The sequence below is a fragment of the Trachymyrmex septentrionalis genome, unplaced genomic scaffold, assembly GCF_001594115.1.
Source record: "Trachymyrmex septentrionalis isolate Tsep2-gDNA-1 unplaced genomic scaffold, Tsep1.0 scaffold53, whole genome shotgun sequence".
NCBI lineage: Eukaryota > Metazoa > Arthropoda > Insecta > Hymenoptera > Formicidae > Trachymyrmex > Trachymyrmex septentrionalis.
This window is the reverse complement of record NW_017305705.1, coordinates 3,209,445-3,233,823: the sequence shown is the minus strand read 5'-3', so window position 1 is coordinate 3,233,823 and position 24,379 is coordinate 3,209,445. Positions and strand designations below refer to the sequence as shown.

General features: G+C 28.3%; 1 protein-coding gene across 1 annotated transcript in view; it reads right to left on the bottom strand.

The window, feature by feature from the left end:
* Positions 1-1,093: 1,093 nt before the first annotated feature.
* Positions 1,094-24,379, bottom strand: part of LOC108751898 (scavenger receptor class B member 1) — a 40,913-nt gene continuing 17,627 nt past the window's right edge. Inside the window, exons 2-9 of the mRNA XM_018492381.1 lie at positions 6,125-6,216; positions 4,424-4,584; positions 3,919-4,057; positions 3,217-3,420; positions 2,655-2,799; positions 2,282-2,533; positions 2,074-2,192; positions 1,094-1,810 (exon numbers count right to left, since the gene is read on the bottom strand). Coding sequence (XP_018347883.1) covers positions 1,379-1,810; positions 2,074-2,192; positions 2,282-2,533; positions 2,655-2,799; positions 3,217-3,420; positions 3,919-4,057; positions 4,424-4,584; positions 6,125-6,216 — 1,544 coding nt within the window. The 3' untranslated portion in view covers positions 1,094-1,378. The remainder of the gene's footprint in view (positions 1,811-2,073; positions 2,193-2,281; positions 2,534-2,654; positions 2,800-3,216; positions 3,421-3,918; positions 4,058-4,423; positions 4,585-6,124; positions 6,217-24,379) is intronic.

Here is a 24,379-nt window from a genome sequence, read left to right as displayed (position 1 = left end):
TATATATATATATACGTTAATTTATTTAACTTTGTACTAAAATTAAATATTAAAATTGTATATACACTCGGAATGTTTAAATCCAATTTAAACGATGTAATTTCAAACATTTGAGATTAATTATAATTTCTAAGTCCTAATTAACCTAGAAATATTGATAAACGTACGTAGTTTTTGCTTCTATTTAATAAAATTATAAAACCCAAAATATATATGTAAATAAAATTTGTAATCTTTCAGTAAGTTGCATAAAAAAAGTTATATAAGAATTAATTAATAAATAAAATCTTGATAAAAAGTTCTTTCTTCACGTAAGTCTTTAATCCTTCGCACAAATCCTATATCTCGCTAAATACATACTAGTTAAAATCCAGGTTGATCATATTCTAAATTATTTAGAGTCTAGATTTCCTGGATTTTGAGTGCCTTGAGTTTTACAACATACGTGTGTTTTAAATCCTAAATACCTCAAATCTTAACCGCCTTAATACCTGAGATTCCTAAATTCTGTTTATACAAGTCTAAATTATTTTAATAATCATGAAGTTCCAATTCTCGAAAACTCAAGAAGAAATAAATTCAGTGACGGATTAACGCATAGGCAAACAAGACATTTGTCTAGGGCGGCAAATTTGAGGAGGCGACAAATTTTTGAAGACAGAAAATTTTCACATAGTTAAGATAAATTTTTAATTTATTAATCTAACGTTTTCGCACAAGTTACACGAGCATATTTTATTAGAAATGATTTTAAATGTATAGTTAAAAATATATTATATTTATATTACTTAAGGATTATTAAATGTTTTTACCAGCTAATGCGGGAATATAAATCATTTTTTATTTATTTTCCCTTTTATCAAATTTATAAATTAATGAAGCCACCTGAGGGCGGCTAGATTGGTTGGTGCCTAGGAGCAGCAAAATGTGCTTAATACTAAAAGGACCGAGGTAGCTAATTTGGCTTCTCGCGAAAAGAGAACTTTCAAACTAATATACTTTTTTTCAATTTTGCTTCCACGTGATATTCTTTTGTGATTTTTCATCATTTTTCATGTTTTTAATTTTAACATAAAAATTTTTAATATAAAAATTGTATAAAGTAGTTAAATTTTTTTTTTATTTGTCTACCTAGAAAGACCGTTAGAGCCAATTTGGTTCCTTTATTCGGTCCTTCTAATGTTGATTCGTCTTGAATAAATTTGTTCTGTTTTTCAAATTAATGAATATTTATTTTATTCAATATTAACAAATGTCTTATTAATATGAATATTGATTCACTTTACAAGAAATCAAGTCTAGACGTCATTAATTATTGTTTACTCTGTAAACACGCTTACCACCATCACTTCTACTAGAATTCACGGAGCAACGTTCATTATATCTCTATACTCTGTTTCTCGTCAATGTCGTTATTGCTTAGTAAGATATAAGAGTCCCGACTAACCATCAATCGATGTTGGCTAGTTGTTAGGAAAGACGATCCTCTTCTAATGGTCCTCTTACCAAGCTCGATCGCCTCGTGCGCCAATACCGGGCTATTATATGCCTTTACGAATACCGTAATGATGACTATAAGTCCGACTAGAACCATGCCGTACGTCAAGCAGGGCACAGCGACGTCGGTAAACGTGGTCGCCAGATAAATATATCTCCTAATGGATGGCGTAAGCTCTTCTACACCTTCCTCGAGCCACATAATTGGGAATATTATATCAGGGAAATTCGCGACAACCCCGATATTGGACTGTCGTTCTACCTTCAGATTCAATTGGACGCGAACCTTTGCTTCGAGCGGTACCCCTAGTTTCTAAGAAAATAAAAAAAATTTTGATTATCCTAAATTTTATACATGATATCTTCGCTATTTATATTCTATTTATTTATTAAATTTTCTACTTATTTATTACTTCTTATTAAATTTCATTAATTTTTTTGGGCCAAGCTTAATTAACAAGTAAATTAACTATGTTTATACATATAATAACAGTAATTTTTAATCTATAATATATTAGAAGAGCATATGATGTATATCGTGAAATTAAGATTATATTTTCTCTATGCTTTACTCACTGGTTGGATTTTGAAATATGTTTCGTGCAAGTTTTCGACCGGCTTGAGTCCATCAATAGCATCTAACAATTTAGGATCCGCCTTATAAAAATGTGGGAACGAGAGATATACTGGTGCACCTGAAATAAAAAGCATAGATTTTATCTTTTAATAGAATTCGAAAAATGTTTAGAAATTTTATTGATTTTATAAAATATAAAACACTTACTATATTGGCATGGACTAATATCCTGCAAGCCTTGCGGAGGGCAACTGTCAACGCCATCCGAGCAGAAGCAGTAATCTTCATTAACTGTTTCATTTCGAGTAAAAATCACATCCGTAGGAGTATATAAATCCGCCTTGATACCAGCCTTTTCTATCGGACCTCGATACTGCAATGGAAGTGTCCTACAAAGATCCTTGTCCCAAACATGAACGATATCCGCGCCAGTCTGGTCTCGCGGCGGAAAGAAAGATCCTGCAAAAAACATTCCAAGTTTACTCGAAACAACTCAGTTTTATTTATTGCAATAAAATCTTAGGGGAATTACAATTTTGACATACTGTTCTACTTATCTTTTATGTAAAAAAAAGATTACCTTCCGAAGCTGTAATGGAATTGCATGGTGCGTTCGGCCAGTATGGCAAATGATCGAGCCCGTTTAATCGATTTATCAAACCAAACTGTTTCATATTTGCATGTCCAGTGAATATCGTAGATATCTCGCTTAATGTACCGTTTCTCTACAATCGAGATTTGAAGATAAATTATTCTAGACTACAATATTTGGCAACAATGATGGATTAAGTATTTTGTCGCCCTTAGGCATCAATATTAAGCCGCTCCCAGATGGCTTCATTAATTTATGAATTTGATAAAAAGAAATATGGATTAAAAAAGAAGCTTTATACCCCTATATATACCTATTATTTACCATTAATTGGTAAAAACATTTAATAATCCTAAATAAATAATATAAATATAATACATATTTAACTGTATATTTAAAATATCATTTCTGATAAAATATGCCTATCGGTTAATCCGTCACTGTTTGACACATACAGTATATATCAAGATGCAGTTATTTTGCATATAAAAAATATAGAAAGCGAAAAAAAAATATATATATACAATAATAATTATTACGTAATACTCACTCCGAGAAGAAGTCCCATTCTACTCATGGGCCGTCTTGTTTTAGGAAGAAATTTGTGACCTAGGCTAATTAACGGATCGTCGTACCCGAAGACTAATTCCTGCGCAGTTATAGGAATAAAAGGTTTCATATGCAATCCGCTCAAAAAAATTGACAATCCCATTGTAATTAAACGTGGGAGACTCTTGCTTTGTGTTGAAAGTGTCTACAAAAAAAAGTACTTGTTTACTTATATCTTCAAATCCAATAAGCAGAATGTCTAAAATTGACGCATAAAATAACTTTAAAATATCTTTCAGAATTCTTACGAAATGAAGATTGATCTTGAAGATTTTTCTTTAAAAATTTTTGGAATATATTCAATTTTAGACATTTTGCTCATTGGGAATCCTTGATGAATACTTCAGTCAATATCTCTAATATCTTAAATATATTAATACAGAATTAACTATTAAAATTTTTCTCTGAAAATATGATGGTTGTGATCCAATACAATATTTTACAAGATTTTTATCATGTACTTCAGTAAAATTAATTAAATTTATATGTTTTATTATAATTTTATTAATGAATAAAAGAAATTTACATAAAATTCTTCGAAATACAGTACTGCCTCAGGACTATCTTTGAGATAAATTCTAAGAAAAAATTCTTTCCATGTGGGTAGAAATACATTTACAATTCTATTTCTACGTTAACTCACCAGCAAAGGTATATTTGGCACTATCACTTTAATATCTCCATCTTCAGACAACTCAGGCACAAAATTTAAAATTTTCTTATGCTGATAACTAACGGTTCCATTATTATGAAACACGATGTTAACTTTTTCCATATCCTCTCTGCAAAAGTATGTATTCAATTTTCTCATTAATTATTGTTGTCTAATAAAAGATGGGTTTTTTTAATTCATCGATTGATCAATCGCGTTATGTGTAAATGCAACTTGTACAGAACAAAGTCGGATTTGCGCATAGTGCGATTGATTAATCGATGAATTAAAAAACTCGCCTAAAGTTACATGTACATAAATATGTAATCTGAATTATGCAGATAATTTGCTAATTTACATTACTTTGGAATATAAATGTAAGATTTAAATAACTAAAGTAATGATAAAATAACTATTCAAAGAAAAATAGATTTTAATGCAAATTTTAGATCTTATTCATCGATTGCCTCAACGTTAAACAAACGAAAGATCTTACCGATAAACAAACGGGCCTATTTCCTGGAGTTTCGGCTTCTCATTATACTGCAAGAAACCTTCCGTGTTGGTTACGTTAAATATATAGACTTTGGTCAATCGAATTACGCCCGGCTTCTGCCAATATTGAAACGAGATCGAGCCATTCCAGAGTCGTAGTTGCTGGAAAGCAATAGTAAATTGCCGAGATTATTACCAGCGTATACCAGTGTATGATTTCTCTCACATTAAAACTGCAATTTGTACACGTACACGTTGCATTTAGAGTAATTTATCATGATATTTTTATGCAAAATAGTCATTAATCAACTCAAAAAAAGTCATCAAAGTTTTTATAATCTTAGAAAATTGGACTATTAGCAATCGATTTATTGCGTATTGATCGTTTCGTGGAGTATCTGGAATTCTTACATGAGTAAATTCTTGCATTTCAAATGTCTATCTCACGATGCAATTCATATAATTTCCGGAGAAATTGAAAATCAAAAGAATAAAAACAAGAAATAATATTGAGAAACTCGCTTTGTTTTATTGACATAAGAAATAACACTTTCAAGATTCTTATTGTATATAAATTTATATTTTGATTATCCTCAATAACAAACAAATGTGCGAAAAGAGAAAGTTTAAGAACGGAAATAAATCTTTATTTATGTTGCAGTAATTAAATAACTAGATATGGATAAGTAATTAAACAATTAATCTAATCGCTTTTCCGGAGATTAATCTAATCTCACAGATACTCGAAACGTTGGAGCTTATGAGATAATGTTAGAAAAAAATCGTGCAGATGATATTTAACAAAAATTATAAACTGCTAATAGTTAAATTATTTATTTGTATATAATTATTTAATAATAATAATCATAATCATAATAATCATAATAAATTAATGTAAAATGTATGTAATTACTTAATTATAGTAATAATAATTGTTGAATTTAAAGTAAATAATACATAATAAAAATTACTTATATAATAATCTATAAATTAAATTCATTTGTGCAAGTAGCAATATTTATACAAACAAATTGTAATAACATATTTGATTTATAATTGTTGTGCTGACAATCATTTGCACTTGCAGACATAAATTATTTGCAAACGACATAATGTGCGTACGTAATACGGCTTTGGACAATGAAAGACATCCCGAAGGTATTTACTGTGAATACAAATACACTTCATAAATGGTTGCCATAAAAAAATGTTAAATATTCATTGCGTGAGAAATTATTTTGTTTAACTGTGTTTGCTTTATTTATAAAATTACATATATAATTTCATATAATTGATTTTAAAAATAAAACAAGAAATAAAATAAAATATATCAAAATAACAACTTTATGATTAAACACGACTAAATTAATAATCACCAACAAAATGGTGTTTTAGCAATTCATCGTTAAATTAATTTACAATTTTTTTCTTTCTTCTTTTCTTTTTTAAGATGATAAATATACTTATTGCGATTCTAAAAGCGATTTCTAAAATAAATAAGAGAACACTTTATATTCATACATAATGTACACTTTTAAAAATATGCTTAATAGTGATAAAAAGCTAAATACACAATTTTTTAAAATACTATAATGACTATACACTATAATGACTATATTACATATTTATCAAATATCAAACCCAAAGATATCGTTCACAAATGTATGTATATACATGCTTTAACTAAAAGTTTCATACTTACTTTCAAGATGAGGTAATCGACCCATGGTATGCTACTGAGTACTATGCCGATCACAAGTGCAAGAAGACCTAGACAGATTGCTGCTATCCTGCCTGCAAAAAAAGTGATAGTAGTAGTGTTAACGGTGCAGGTGTCAAAACGCACGACGTCAAATATATGCATGCTCAATGCATGTTTGCGCAAACAATTTTTTTTTATGTATGTCGACATTATAGGTACCCAGTATTTCTCATAGAACAAGCATTGACCTACATTGAAAATTAGTACCGAGTATATTGCCAACATTGTATGCGAATAAAACTTATACGTATATTCTGAAACTTTTGATAATATCCAAAGAATATTATATTATTAGAATCTCAAAAAATTATTAGAAAAATTTTTTATTTAAAACATTTAAATAAAAACCAATATGTAATTTTTATTTAATACATTCTTATTTATTCTTTAGGCTGTAAATATGACAAATTTTTTATTAACAAAAATTGTCATTTTAACAAATTGTTTATTTGAGGTAAAATATAAGATTAAAAAATTACTTTTGTAATTTTAGCAATCTAATTTTGTATTAATAAATGTATAAAAACCTACATTAATAGAAACAAAATAAAATCGAAACGTTTAGTTCGTAGAATAACGCATATAACTTGGCGAATATATTACGAAACATTATTTGGCAATAGTTTGAGATTAGAATTATAAGATTTTAATGTCAAGAGATACTTTTTTTGTTTTAATCCATATTATTTTTAACTATCGCATAAAGTAAGTAGATTTATGTACAAACGTGTATATATATATATATATATATATATATATATTTTTATACAATTTGTACATTTTGTATATCTGTATGTTAATTTGAAAAGTGATATTATTGTTATATAATTCAGTTTTAATTATATTTACACTTTATCATAACATATCTATAGAAATATATATTTATAAAATGTAAATTATATAACAAATAGTACTCTAAAGGTGCGTTCCGAGTTACGCATGAAGTACATGATGATTGTTTTATCCTTCTTTATTAATTGATGAATAACAAGAACAAATGATTATGTGCTTCATGCGTAACTCGGAACGCACCCTTTTTTTTTTAAAAGACAATACAAAGATATGTAGGGCCCGTAAGAGTCAACGTAATTAAGTATAAATGTAAGAACTATAATATAATATTAAATGTATAAAAAAAATTCTATAAATAACACATTGTAAAACACATTACATTACATTACATGTTTCAGCTCTTGGATTGAACCATCCTCAGATAATACAAAATTCACAACCTTAAAATTCATTTTCATTCTCATAGAAAAATCGTGATGAGAGTTTTCCAATTCATATAGTGATATTAATGAGTGCCTCACGGAGACCATGAATTACTTGCAAGCGATTTACTGACCGATTGTTCGGAATTTCATGATATTCTAATTTAAAAAACATATTTATTAATCAATAAACAAAAATAAAAAATAAAATTAAACCAATTAACAAATTGAAGGACTCTTCCTATACAAAATAAATAATAATAAATAAAGGGTAAAGTAAGAATCGACACATTTCTTTAAAAATTACACGAAGAATAGATTACAATTAATAAGAAGTAAAATTACATAAAGCAAAAATAAAATTAAAAATAAAAAGTTACAAGTTTCGGCTACCGAATTGAACCCTCTTCAGACATTAACATATCAAAAAAACCGCAGTACAAAAATGATTAACGGAAATGTTCGCATAATCACAGTTCGGGTGAGTCTTGACGTAGAATTATTCGCATACAATTGAACAGTCAAATGTGTTTCATATCTCTTGAAAAAGTTCTAGTTGATAAAAAAGATAAAAAACTTCTTATGAAAAAAGTAATAAACGCAACTAAATTAACATACCGGAATTCTAAAAAGTAATTAAAACTCACCAAAAATAAATATAAATTATTCAAAAAAGCGTGTCCATACAAGAATGAGAAACCACCAGAATATACAAAATTAGGTGGAACGCAGATGTGTAAGACAGACATTGTATATCGCTTGTATAGTAAGCTCGCTAATACGGATCACCACGGACTGAGAGAAGAGACGAACTGTCAGTATCGAAAAGTCAAACTTTATTTATAATAGGAATATAAGCCTTGTGAAAACCTTCAGTTTGTAAATTTAGACTATTTTTCTGTTTCTTGATATTGAGCATCTCGGAAATTAAACGTTTCCTGTAACAAGGCTCTTCGTCTAAAATTTTGACTTTATCCCATTGGAAATCGTGATCATGCTATCGCCTGTGCTCCGTTATGACAGAACGGACAGAAGTGTATCTAATGTGATTGCGATGTTCTATAATCCTGGTTTTTAATTGTCTATCCGTCTGTCCAACGCGACATCCATGACGCATCGCAATTATTACACGATATCTTGTAGACTACATTGCTCTTCGATGTATGTGGACAAATATCCTTCTGTACTTTAATATATTTGCCCAATTTATTAGGACTATAGAAAGATACCTTGATGTCGTTTTTATTGAAACGTTTAAACTTTTCCGTGTGAAAAGGAATAAATGGTACCGTAAACCAAGAAGCAGATTCGTTCGCACAGACATTGTCAGCCAAATCTTTCTGTGTTATGGGTCTATTTTTAATTAAATTTTTTATACGTTGATTAACTGTGTCAAAAATAAAGGTCAATGGATAGTCATTGTCTAAAATGTTAATAATGAATATCAAATTCTGTGTATAAAATCTAAAGTCAGATAGTAAAAAAGCTCTGTCAACTAGCGAAAAAATTGTCCCTTTCTTTTGTGCCATGGGATGATTAGAATTGAAATTCAAAAACCTCTCTGAAAAGGTCGGCTTACGGTATCAATCAAAAATAAAACCGTTAATAGATATAGTGACATCCAGAAAATTGATTTCATCTCCCCCTATTTCTGAAGTAAATTGAAGACGCGGATGAAATAAATTAAATTGTTCTAATAAATCGTCAATTTTAAAGGGAGCAACCGCGGTACTAAAATTAAAATCTGAATAAAATAAAAAAAAATCTTTTAAAATGTTATCTACTTTTAAATTCTGTAAAAATCAAACAAAAACATTATCTCAATAAAACACTCACCAACGTGATCGCAGTTATCATTTCTTAAAAAATACTTCGTCAAATTCATCATAAAATTGTAAAATATAAGAAGTAGTATACTAGTCAGATAGTAATAATACAATGTAATACACAATCATTATATTAAAACTTGATAATCTATACAAATCAAATCTTTCAGAAAGAATTTTTTGAAAAATATGTTAACGGTAAGGGTGACTGTCATTATCTAAGAAGCAATTAATAGATTGACAAAACAACTAGATAAGAACAATGTCAAATTTTGTTTATACTCGATATATAGATACGCTTTGTGAAGACCCTTCGTGTCTGTTTGGAGATTAAGACTGTTTTTTTGCTTTTTAATATTTAATATTTCAGAAATTAAGCGTCTATTATAACATGGCACACTCTTTATCTAGTATCTGTATTCCAATTAAAATTATATGCAGTCTATGTTCGGCGATTACAGAACGGGTAGATGTATTCCAACGAATATGATTACGATGTTCTGCAATTTTTTGGTTTTAAGTTGTCTACCCGTTTGTCCGACATATGATGCATCACAATCCTTGCACATGACCTTGCATACTACATTGTTCTTTGACCAATTTGAACGAGAATCTTTTTGTATCTTAATAAATTTACTAGAGTAAGTAATTTATTAGAGCAATAATATGAAACTTTAATATCCTTTCTATTAAATTTTTTTAATTTCTCTGTTATCAGTGGTACAAAGGGCACAGTAAATCATGATGTAACATCCCTTGTTTTATCATTATTGTTCATGCAATCACGTACTACTGCTCGTCCACGCTGAATACTTCTGACTTTAACATTGATTGTGTCAAAAATGAATTTGAGGGGATAATCGTTCTCTATTAGTATATTAATAATCAGTGTAAGATTCTTTTAATAGAATTCAGAGTCAGATAAAGCTCTGTCTACAAACCAAAAATTATATCCTTTTTTTGGAAGATAGGATAATTTGAAAAATAATTTAAAAACCTCCCCGAAAAAGTCGCTTTTTGATATCAATCAAAGGTTAAATGTTTTTCTTTGATGGTTGTAACATCAAGGAAATTTTGTGAGTCAGAGCCTACTTCTAATATGAATTGTAGACGTGAGTGAAACGAATTAAAACTTTCAAAAAACAAATCGATTTCAGAGGAAGAAACAGCAACAATTAGATCATCAACATAACGATAATAAAAAAGAAATTGATTATTGTAAGATAACAAAGACATTCTCTCTATAATTTTTGCGTTACTAAGTCTACAATAATGGGTGACAACGAAGAACTCATGGACGTGCCGAAATTCTGTTTATAGACAGTATTATTAAATGTAAAATATATTGAATCTAAAATAAATCGAACGATTATAACAGTAGAGGGGGATAATAATTGATAAAAAACCGCATTTGCTAAAGGTACATAACATAACTACATAAGTCATACTCTTTCTTACAACTACACGAATGGATAATTAATCCTTTATAACCTCTTTTTAAATGCCTGTTTGTATAAAAACACTTCTTTTGTATAATTTTTCTCTTAATCTGTTTTGCGTTATTTTGTTAACGGCATTCTATGAAGAAAAGTACAAATAACATTGTACAAAATAATATTAAAATAAAATCAAGTAAGTTCGAAGACAATTGTAACGTTGATAACTGATCCCAGGCATCGATGTTGTTATCTCCTAATGGTATTTTATAGCAAATTTTTTTAATAAGAATCAACTCAAATGTGCAAATCATCAACGCAAATAATCATTGAAACATATTAAGATAATATATTATATCGTCATAAAGGAAAAAAAAATATTTCAGATTTTATGCACGTAATAAAACTTACTTGATGTATAAAAAAAGTAATTTCTACTCATGCACTCGTTTCGCGAGAACCAGCGATGTAACAAACGATTCAATGCCGATTTATCTACAGAATTTTACCGCATACACATATCTATTATAGTTAATATCTATGTGGAGACACGGTAGTATCTCGGCGTTAAGATAATTATATTAATCTTAGACTAAATTTTTACAATTATTACATACAGATGAGTAATTAATATGTAAAACAAATTGATATTGATCGATCAATATTTATATATAATATAATATTTATATTATAATGGATATAATATTAATATTGCGACATAATATTACAAAATACTCATATTAACTTCTTTGTCGGATATATTGTATCACCTATGCGATAACTCGAGCGGTTTGTTATATAAATTCTTACGAGATCCAGCATCATTGGGAATTCTTCAATGCGTATAAGTCGGTCAGCATGCTTTCACTCCCGAATTAAATGTAGAACGCTAATGATGCAATTTGGAAATTGCCATCTAAAGCATCGATGCAATGCATCATACTGCAGTTATTGTGGAAAATTCTAATATAATTATTTACGACGAAAAAGTGAGAAATACTTATACACTATTCGGCTCTTTTCCAGATAACCTGTGCTGGTAAATAATTAATTCTGTATTTACATCTTTTTCTCCCTTCTTCCCTTTCTCTCTTTCCTTCTTTTTCTCTTTCTCTTTCTTACTGCGAATAAAACGAAAATACTAAAATTTAACAAAAACACAGTTTAAATATATCGCCCCTTGTTTTGTTGAATATGCGTCTTCAAACTTTATTGATCAAGAAATTTCGGTTGATGACATTGAACGATCTTCAACGAACTTGGATTACTCAATATCTAATATAATCATCGTATTGATTATAAATTTATTTATTCTGAAGGACTGTATTAAATATTTTAATAAATAAGTAGCCTAACTTAAAGCTGTTTTTCGTGTTTCTTTCAATCTTTACGTTTTATACTCAAATCAAAACATTTTATGCTACTAAATTGTTATCCAACAGACATTATTTATCAATATTTTGATATCAAAATAACAAATACTCGACTTATTTGCTAAATTGTTCCTTCTTTAAACATCAATTTGTCATTACCTTTAGTTAAAAACGGAATTCTTTATTTAATATTATAATATTTCCTTTACTGCATTATTTTATTCGTACATACTTCTCAATCTATTTATTCATGTATATTGTAATTCTGATGATTCAATGCTCCTCGTCAATTTGCAGATATGTTTTCTTTTAATTTATGTTCAAATACTGAGAAAATCTAATTAAATAAATAGCAACTTATCTCTCCATTCTCTCTGTTATTTCTTATAGAGAAAAACATTCACTGTTCGTATTCAGAGTGTATACACTGTATATACAGAGTGTCCCAAAAGTTTTTGCCAATTGTTTTTGTGTGATAGAGCAAACTAAACTGAGTCGAAAGTCCTCTACTATTTTGTTATTTTTGCAATAGTTAACAAGACATTACTAAAAATTGCCAAATATTGGTCTTAAATAACTTTTTTAGTCAAATACTATCAACTTTATAGAAAAGCTGCAAAAGACAAAAATCATTTATTTTCTTTTCATATAAAGTTCTGAGAATTTTTTCAGAATTTTTTAATACCGTATTTTTTCATGTTGGTAAAAATAAAAAAATGCAGTACTAAGAAATTGATAAAAAATTCTGAAAAAATTCTTATAGTTCAATGAGAAGAAAATAAATAATTTTTGTCTCTTGCAGTTTTTCTGTAAAGTTGATGGTATTTGAATAAAAAATTATTCAAGATCAATATTTGGCAATTTTTAATAATTAATATCTTATTAACTATTACGAAAATTGCAAAATGGTAAAGGACTTTTCGACTCAGTTTAGTCCGCTCTATCTACACAAAAGCGATTGGTAAAAACTTTCGTGACAACCTGTATAACATAATATCCGCATTCTTTCTACGATTACTCACTAATTGGTTCAATACAAAAATGATAAATATTGCAACGATCATAATTTCTCTACAATTATAGTTTCTAACACATAATTTTTGCAAACAATGATTTAACAAATTAATCCTGTAACTTAACATAAATTAAGATTTGCACTTTGCAGTCTTTATTGAGAAATTTTATAACGCGCAATAACAGTAACATTTAATTTGCATCATACAATAAATGTCGTGAATTTTATTTAAATAATTAACTTTATCGTAAGATGTGCCAGATTACTACCTTAAAGTAATTTTCCAGAACTAAAATTTAATTATTAATTTAACAAGTATCGATTATAGATTCAATATTATAGGAAGCCAATTGTACATGCATGTATTGTACCTTACAGATTACTACCTTAAAGTAATTTTCCAGAACTAAAATTTAATTATTAATTTAACAAGTATCGATTATAGATTCAATATTATAGGAAGCCAATTGTACATGCATGTATTGTACCTTACAGATTACTACCTTAAAGTAATTTTCCAGAACTAAAATTTAATTATTAATTTAACAAGTATCGATTATAGATTCAATATTATAGGAAGCCAATTGTACATGCATGTATTGTACCTTACAGATTACTACCTTAAAGTAATTTTCCAGAACTAAAATTTAATTATTAATTTAACAAGTATCGATTATAGATTCAATATTATAGGAAGCCAATTGTACATGCATGTATTGTAAGAAGCGTCTTAGGGGATCGCATAATGTAAATAAATCTTAACACAAAGATAATGAGCATTGCAATTGAAAGGGTCAACATCACAAACGCAACGTTTGTTCGGCAATTTATAGTTCGCATACCAAGGAGAGAGTGCAAAATAACTCGCACTGCTCACACAAAGCTATGGTACGTGGTATTTGTTAACCATGAGTGGTATAAATTACCTCGGAACGTTGCGCAACACCTGCGATCTCTCCTTTCTCAGATGCCAGCTACTGGCCAGACGTGCTAGTCTGAAGTTCGATTTCTTAATCTGACCTCGAGGAGATGCATGCTTCAAAAACATGAATCGATCTCGCTCTGATCGATCCCGCGTTTTTTATATTTTGTCAAGCAATCATATCAGGTGATACTCTACTTATCAATCAATTAATCATTATTTTAGTTCTTATGTTATATTATTTTAGTACTTATGTTCATAAAATATCAAAATAATTATTATCAAAATTATTAATAATAAAAAAACTATTAAAATGACATTTTAATAAATCAAATATATAAATTAAGAAGAACTACGAGTCAGTTGACATTTAGTAACAATTTAATACTCAAAACCAAACAAATAAAAAGTACATACGTTTCAACGCCGATTGAGGCATTCTCAATGATCCAAATTAGAATAAATTCAGATAATAATATTACAAAAATTGTCGGATTTGCATATTAAAATAACAATGTTCTGTATAGTATATGTTATATAGCAGAATTAAAAATATTGATGCAAATCTAACGTATCCAATGCTTCTATGTTTCCTCTTTGTTAAGAATCTGTGTGGTCCATTGAAATATTTAATGTGAACGTTGAAAACGATTAATATAATTGGAACGATAGTGATGCTTCCATTTTTCATCTTTGAAAAAGTAATCTTTTTCAATCGAACTATTGTGAGTCAGAATTTAAAAAGAGCAATGCAATATTATAATCTACAAGCCATACTACATTACTAGAGCAGAAAAACGTGTAACATCAACAGTAAATATCAGATAACGTTGTTAACATTTTAATAAATTGAATACAATTTCGGAAGAATTCTCCGTTTTAAGAAGGAAAATGGACAATTCTTTTATAGTACTAGAAACATTGCTTTAAAAATGTTGGATTGTCAGAAGTGATTTTAATTTTATTACATGCAGTATAACAGGAATAAATGATTGATTATAATTGCAATGACGCCTGCAGCCATTTTAACGGTTTATTGTGTGAGATTAATTTACAATTTCTCAAGAAGAAAAATCACACTGAACACAGTTGACTATCTTTTAATTCTAATATCGCTATCAATATTAAATGACAGTATTGCCTGCATTAATACTTAAAGTTTACGTTCGAGAAAATAGACCACTTTTAATTAATGTAATATAAGATTTTCATAATTAATACTTTCTCTTTTAATAACAAAATATTTGTCTAAATCTTAATTAATTGAAAAAAAATGTACACAAATAATTAATAATTAAAATTAATTAATTATAGATCTTTATAAACAAACAACGTAATTGTTAATTTAAAAGGAAAAAAAAATAAGCACAGTATCAAAGTCGAAATAATATGTTATTTATTATTATTCATTATTATATTACACTTACAATGAAAAAATTGAATATTTGAATCAGAAAACAAAAAATTATCTATTAATCGCATTTATATGTAAATCTGACGTATACTTACTAATAAAAATATAATGATACAAAACTGTTTAAAAATCGAAATCATTTATCACGCTGTCTATTACGATATTGACCATTGCTGACCTCATAAGGCGTAGCTTAGTGCTCACTCATTTACGCATTTTTACGTATGATAGTGTTCTAAAGTTAATCATAGTGGTACGATAAAAGCTATTGAATATCACTTATTGCACTCTAACTACTGGTAATTGTACAAGCGGCTTAACGGCTCATTGTTTTCTTCTTTGCTGAATAAAGAGCTGTTACAGCTTATGTGTAATAAATTATATATTTATTACATAACTCGCGGTTAACTTACATCATAATCACACGGACTTTTGATTTTATTGCAAGCTATTACTTTGTATGACAGTTTCACACCGAAAATAATATTGATAAATGCGACTTTTTACTATATAAGTTTTATATTGCGACTTTTTAAAAGAATATTAAAGAAAACTACAAAATCTTTTAAGAACTAAGAACTTGAAAATTTGTTAAAATCAGAAAATAAATCTGCATAACATCTAAAATGAAAAAAGTTGAAAAATCTGTTTAAAGTATCCGTCTGCATTTTTGTAGTTTTATTTTTAAAGCTTTTTACTTTGTTAAATTAAAAAATTATATTCTGATAAAAATTTCTTTATATATAATTATATTCAAATGGCATATATAATAATTATACAACTATATTTGAAATATGTCGATTATAATTATATATACTGATATGAAAAATAAAAGCTATAATTAATATTTTATTATAACTAATTTTCTGACTAAAATAAATTATTGGTTAGTCTCACATTTCAGAATTCACACAAAAAATTAGAAAAAAAAAATGTATTTGAGAATAAATTTCAAGATGTTCTTAAATCGCATTCATCTCAAGTCATATTCAAATACAGGTTGACTTTTGCAATCCTACAAAAACTATCACTTTGTGGTCATCTATAAACACTGAATGTTAAAAGACGTATACCTGAGATAGATCTATTTAATAGATCCAAAAAGATGAAGTAGAATGTATAATTCAAAAATATTTTTTCCATAAATAAATATAAAAGTTACCGGTTTTTTTTATATATATCAAAAAAGTTATTTTAGTGCAAAATAGCACTAAAATAACTTTTTTGTTACTTATTTAACAACAGCGAAAAGAGCCAATACAATAATTACATATATACACCCGTAGACAACAATTCGTCTTCTTTTATTAACAAATCTAGTGAAGAAAGAGAGAGAGAGAGAGAGAGAGAGAGAGAGAGAGCAAGTTCAAAAGATGTCTATTGCAAGAATTATATGTATATACATCAATCTCATAGAAAACAAACATATTGAACGCAATTATTATTATTCCTGACCAGTAGCAAATTAAAAAAATCCTTAAGAAGAGTGAACAAAGAACGTGAATCATTAGTGAATCATCTGTTTGATTACTGGTGAACCGACCATTCATCTCGTGCGGGATATAACTACTGTAATGAAACCTACATGATCATTTTCTTCGAAAACTGAAGCTCATGATTAAAGTTCGAGAGCAATTCTCCTATACTGTTCTGCAAATTGTCTGCTAAGATGAAAAATAAAAGCACGCACAGAAAGGATGGTTTTGCTAAAGTATCTATAAAATTTAGCTAGATACAGATCTGAAAATAATTAGACTATCAAAATAATTATGTAGAATATCAAACTGATTGTTAAAATATCAAAATTTTTTGCAGCATTGATCATGCTTGAGGTTTCTGCATAATTATTTTGATAATATAAAATATAAAATTATTTTTAGATCTGTATCTAGCTAAACTTGTAGATACTTCAGCAAAATCATTCTTTCCATGCGCGCAAGAAAAAATAATTTATTAAATCACCAAATTAATTAAAGCTAATTTTTAAATTGTTATATATTTTTAATAATCATTTCTTGATGCGCAGTAAATACATTAGAAATTCATGTAACGTTAAAGCAGACTTGTTCCCACGTGACATTTACGAGAGGTAGAGAAAGATATATCCTAAACCCATCTGGAAGATATACGGATAGCGTGTCTAACGATACACCAGACATCAACGTATTTTAATCGGCTGCGGATCGACGTCCGTGTTCTTATACATTCTTATACAAACAAGCAAGCGCACATTACATCGCGGATGCGATAACGTTGCCGTTGCGATTTCAGATCCGCAGCATCCGCACGGTGCAGGCGTGCATACATGCATCCGTACGTGCGTACGCACATCGTGCATTTTCTCTCAACATTGCCTACGTCTACCAGCGTCTAAATCTTTACTCATAAGAGCGTAAGAGCGAAAAATTCACCTGCCGACGAAGCAATCGTGATTTTGCAATGACTCGCGCTCGCTGCACTCGTCGTGCGCGAATACCGTATGGATGCAGCTGTATGCTAGCGCAAGAAACCGTGCGTCACATCGACGCTAGAAAGTTCGCAGTTTGTGGAAAAAGCGGATATCACGCCGCCCGATCGGCCCGATGCGGGAAAGCTTACTACTATATGTGCAAAATATTTCTAATAAGTCTCTCCTTAACGGCTTAACCCACTATAAGCAATTCTACATTGACTATCGATTGCCCATGTATAACACCAGAATATCACAAAAATGCTTGTGCGTTATCACAGATTTTATTTGAATTTTTTCTTTATATTATACTGAAAGAAAAGATATTATTGGTTAAATATGGCGTAGTTGTAACATTAGAAGTTTTGAGTACACTGAAAGAAAAGGCTGTTGCAACAGCTTAGATGATAAAATATGGCGTAGCATTCTTAATTGATTGTAGCAGCCAACTTTTGGTTGCGTTAGCCTAATGAAATCGTATATTAACATTGCGAACAGGCTAACGCAACCGAAAATTGGCCGCAGTAACCAATTAAAAATGTTGTGTTATATTTTACCATCTTAAATTGTTGCAGCAGCCATTTTTGTTAATGTACTTGAAACTTCTGATGTTACAGTCAAAGATTATCGAATAAGGATTCGTTGTCGACATTGTAAGTATCTACTATTAGGTAATATTAGGTACTATTAGAGCATAACGTGTGATTCTCGTAAACGTAAAACCAGTAGCCACAACGTAGCCTACATACGGATCTATCATTATTATGCGCCATGGCTTTCTTTAAGTAGAGAGTATCAGATATACTATAAAATGTTGAAATAAAATGATGAATAATGTTAATTATTATATCTCAATAACAAAACTCATATCTCACTCACACACACACACACACACACACGCACGCACACACGCGCGCACACACACACGCACGCACGCACACACAAATGATCGTCATGTAAGAATTCTACAAAAAGATATTTTCAGGCAGCAATAATATATGTGCGAAGGAATTTACGTACGTGACTTTCCAAACGTATTGCCAAATCGAGAATACTAAAACGGAACGTTATATTCCGTTATGATTTAATGAATCAATAATATAGTTTGTGGAATAAGAGAGATAAAATTATGTAAATAGTAATAATGTTTTTAAAAATAAAAGTTTCACAAATAGAAACAAAACTTAACTTCAGAAATAAATTGTCAATATTTATAATCAAAGTAAAATTATTAATATTATGTAAAATTTATCCACACGTGTTATATACCTACATTTATTGCATAACTATTTAATATGTAATTTTATATATAACTGAAAATAATATGTAAACAAAATATGTGTATATATTTATTAAATTTTAACTTATGTATACATAAATTAACAAATCGATTCGCTTGCAAGGAAAAATTGTTTTTCAATCAATAGCCCCGAAAATTTAATTCGCGTAACTAACTACTTGCACTTTTATTCTTAACAACATTCGCTTATTAAATTCTCCTATTCGTTGTAGATTTACACATTTATAAGACCGTGCAAGGCTTTCCAGCATAATTTTGCGCAATAAATTATGCTAGGTAATAATTACTGATACTGCAATAAGAAAAAAGGAATAGAGTCATTGCATGCACGCATTTCACATGCACACTTGACATCGAACTCTCCCCGTAATTCTTAAGTGCAATAAAAAACGATTCCTTTTGCTTGCCTAATATAACGCGAATATCATAACTTTCATTTTGCGATAAAAGGAAGAGAAAGAGAGAATACAATTGTAAAAATAGCATTGCATCAAATTAAACTGTTTTTCAATGCATATTTTATGTTTTATATACTACTATGACAGAAAAACTTTTTTTCTTATAATTAACTGTAATATAATATTTTAAAATATTTTTACTTACCAAAGGAATGTTTATTTCTTTTTATTATTTTTTTAATGTATACTATAAGCTAGATAAAATTGTAATGCTATTTTTAATGCTAATTAAAAATTAGTGATGGATTATATTATTTATTTATGGCTAGATAATATCTCTCTCTCTCTCTCTCTCTCTCTCTCTCTCTCTCTCTCTCTCTCTCTCTCTACCACTGAAGAAAAAAATTGCTGCAATGCCCACATTTCAATTATTTCTGTTAAGTTCAGTTTAAAACTGCTATCTATATTATCACAGTAAAATTTAAAAATAAGCCCATTTAATTTCTGAAATAAATTCTTGAATTTTTTAACATGGACCATTACATTTTTGTCGAAAGTTCTGATTTTCAATCATGAGCAGTATGAACCTTGTTTACTATTACCGCTGAACATTTTGGAGAATTTAAGCGAGGACACAATTGTAAAAGTATAAAGAATTTTTATCTATGCAAGACTTTTTGTATATACAGAATATACACTTCCTATAACTTCCTGTAAGTCTTTTATTTACTGAGGATAATTAATTGTAAATCAAAACCTTTAGGATTTTAAATTTGTTAACACTAGTTTTAAATATCAAAATTTAATTGTACACATATATACCATGCCTGACTTATTGCATCATTATTAATACTTATTCAAATTTTGAATTCTTTGAGCCTTGAAATGCTTTATTTACCGCAGTAATCACTAAGAAAAAATCTTTGCAGTATATTATTAATATTACTTAAATACGGTCAAAGATGTTGAAATAATATTTCTATATGTTATATATTTTAAATACATTTATTTCAAATTGTGATCAATTACTTTCGAAATTACACGAACACAATCAAATTGATAATAATCTTACAAATTTAATCAATTAAATTTCAATTTCATTAATTTAAATTTAATCATCGATTTGATGTTACTAACATCTTAAAATTGCAAAGAATTTATTGCAAAAAAATGTTATCACAGCTGAAATCATACCCGGATCCCTTGAATTCCGTACGGAAATTCTTCCCAATTTGATTAACGAGCCATAAATATTTAAATATATTGGTTTTTATTCATAACTTTTTTAATAAGTCTGAATAAATAATCAAAAATATAAATTATAATATGTTTCTATAAATATCTTTAAAGATAAATCACATAAGAATGCCCTTGTAGGCAGTATGCAAAAAAATAAAAAAAGATGCTACCATTAATTATGTATTAGGTTGAGTAAAAAGTCATCGCGTATTTTTTAGCTCAAAGTTGTATATACAATATCTTCGTCAATAATGAATGAAATTCAAATTTAAAAAAAGGGTTTTAAAGCTTGAAATCTCTACTTTTAAAAGCTTATCACATTTTTTAAGTTTATATGAGTTTGATAATTTTTACATACCAAAAACTACGAGCTGAAAAAGACGAAAAATTTTCTTCTCACTTTGTGGATTTGTAACGTGTCCAAAACGAATTTGAGAAAATTTTCGAAAATTTACCTATCGTGAAAGCTTGATACTTTCTCTACAAAATCGTTTTTTTTTTTAATTCCTACAACTTTTGATTACTGAGTTATCGCGGATTAAATAAAAGAATTATTTTGACTTTAATTGCTCATAACTCCATTAAAAATTGTCGTATCGTATAATTTAAAAAAGAGATTTTTAAAGCTGAAACTTTACTCTATCAAGATATATTTATATTGTTGGTAAGAAAGTAATTGCGGTTTTTACTGATAGATGTCTTTTAAAAAAACGCGATGACTTTTTACTTAATCTAATATATCCACAAACATGCTATAAAAGATTCAGCGATTTTCTAATAATTTTTGGAACGCTTCCGGTAGTTTAAAAGAAATTCAAAGGTATAAATATTCATCTTTTCCATGCCAACTACAACTTGCAATAAAAAAATTGAAAAAGAATTTTTTAAGTAAAAAATTAAAGTCACCTCAAATTTCTTAAATAGCATTATATAATTTTTTTCATAACATTGTGGGAGTCTTCAAGACATATATAGGAAATATTATTTTTATTCATGTTTTATTAATTTAATTAATACACATAAACATAAATATCTTTAATAAAGAAAAATTGTACTCTCTTGTCTAAACAAATGTTCAAATTGCTTGCCTCCTTCTGCAACACAAAGTTCTGCTTTTTTTTATCAAATTACGTAATAACTTTTATATTATTTAGATCTAAATTGCATAAGCTGTAATTATATATATTGTATATAATTGGGTAAGGTATTAAAAAGAGATCATTTAAATAACTTGCTTGTTTTTAACAATAGAAGAAAAATGCCAAACAAAAGTTGCATGATTTCAAGGGGGACGTATTTTGATCATATTGTCTTTCTTCTAGATGGAGGTGTCTAAAAAGATATGAAGGTCACTTCACTTTTTTAAACAGAATTTTTAAACGAATTTTTTTTACACAATATGGTTCCTCTAATTATTGTGCACATAAAAGTATTAAGGTGATATCAAAAAATCAATAGTTTACGAAATATTTAATATTTTGCCAACATGTGACAAAATAAAGTATAAAATATCTCGTAAACTATTGTTTTGGTTTTTTGATATCGCTACCTAATGTAATACTTTTATATGCAGAATAATTAGAGGAACCATATTGTGTAAAAAAATCATACGATTCTGTTTAAAGTAGAGCCTTTATATCTTTTTAACACCTCCATCTAGAAGAAAGACATGACCAAAATATGTCCCCCTTTAAATTATGCAACTTTTGTTTGGCATTTTTCTTCTATTGTTAAAAACAAGTGAGTTATTCAGGTGACCTATTTTAAATGCCTCACCCTGTATATACATATATAGCCTTTTTTGAAGATCTTTAGGTTAGGGTGACCCCTTGGTCACTTGGATCTTGGGTTAGGGGTCAGATCTAATCTAGTAATGTCTTAATCTTAGGACATTCCTGATTAAAAAGTAGAACACTAAGGCCCGGTTGCATCAACATTACTTTGATTTTGAGTGAGGCTTAAAACTCTTTTTATCTTTTCTTCTCTTACTCAAAACAGTGATCTTACAGTTATAGCGAAAATTATCTAAGTATGAAAAATAATTAAAATAAATCAATTTCTAGCAAATACTGCGATATTGAATATGTATTGTACCTAATTATATAGATGACAGAGATAGAATTTAGATTTGTGCTATAAATTCTATGCGTATGATACATAATTTTCTATCATATATAAAAAACAGGAATAATTCTAGTTGGAGCAGCAAAATATTTTTTTGCGTATTTTCGGCTTTAAAGAGAGAAAATGAGAGTTTTTTAAGTCTTGCTTAAAATCGAAGTACGTTGGTGCAATCGGGAGTTGGTGCTAAAACTCAAAAGTAGGACAAAAAAAGGATATTTTACGTTAAATTGTAGTATAAATAAATAGTATATTTAAATTTCAAAATAGAAAAAAAAGAACACATGCATTTAACAATCCTAAGAACGATAAAAATATGTATTTAGTACATAAAAACCGGCTTTAATATAATTATGTATAATAATATCTAATAATTTTCAAATATTTTATCACAGATACATAATAATTATCTAATGATTAGTTTCCCTACTTAAAATGTCAAACAGAAGCGTACAAATAACCTATCCGTTTAATGTGGATATTTGTCCCTGCATTACACAGAAACTATTAAAAAAACCACTTAGTTGTTTCTGTTCGCATGCACAGGATATTTTAAGCGTGGATTCTTTGCTTGAAAAAACGCATAAAATATCTATTTTAAAATATGGATAGAGATCATAGTTTTTACAGCTATAGTTATATAGCTGTATCATAGCATAATTTTATAGCTAATATATGTTGCTAGTTGTACACTCATGTTGTACAAACGGATGTTTGGTGTCTTATATATATAAGCAATGCAGGAACGTGAAAATTTCATACTGGTAATCGCTGATAACATTCTTGATTATATTAGATACATATATAATTTATATTGTATAATATATTGCAAACATAAAATTGTGCTTATTCGAACGTAAACATTTTTTACCTGCAAATTTATCGTGCTCATAAAGCGTATAAAGATTCGATTTTAGCAGATGTTGTATTCGCATCTAATGATTTCTGTTGTAAATTCTAAATAAGGTTACTATGTAATCATGTATGATGAATCATGATGTAATAAGATATGGTAAAACGTTCCCGCGCGAATGCGATGTAGAAGAGTGAATTTAGACCCAAATTTAAATGGCTGTTCCAATATGCTGCTGCTATTATAAGCAGAAAAGTGTATTTGGACAATTGATTGTTTCCAGTATGCTATCGCCATTATGCGCAACGTTTTATCTTATTACACTATGGGCTTAATAACCGATCCCCTTGCTCTCTTTCAAAATGAGTACCAAAAAACATACACCCCGGACACGCTGAAAATCAAGCCGAATATCTTCAGACGCTTTAAAAAAATAGAGTACATATCAGGAAAAAATAGATCGTCTGTTCATCCTTAATCTTAATCTTAAATGTTATTTTAGCTCATAAACTTATAATTACTATGTAAAATAATATTACAAATTTAATATTAAATATTAATAAAATTATATGCATTATATTCGTCTTAAAAACCCCCACAAGATTATTTAAAAAATTGTATAGTATTGTTTAAAA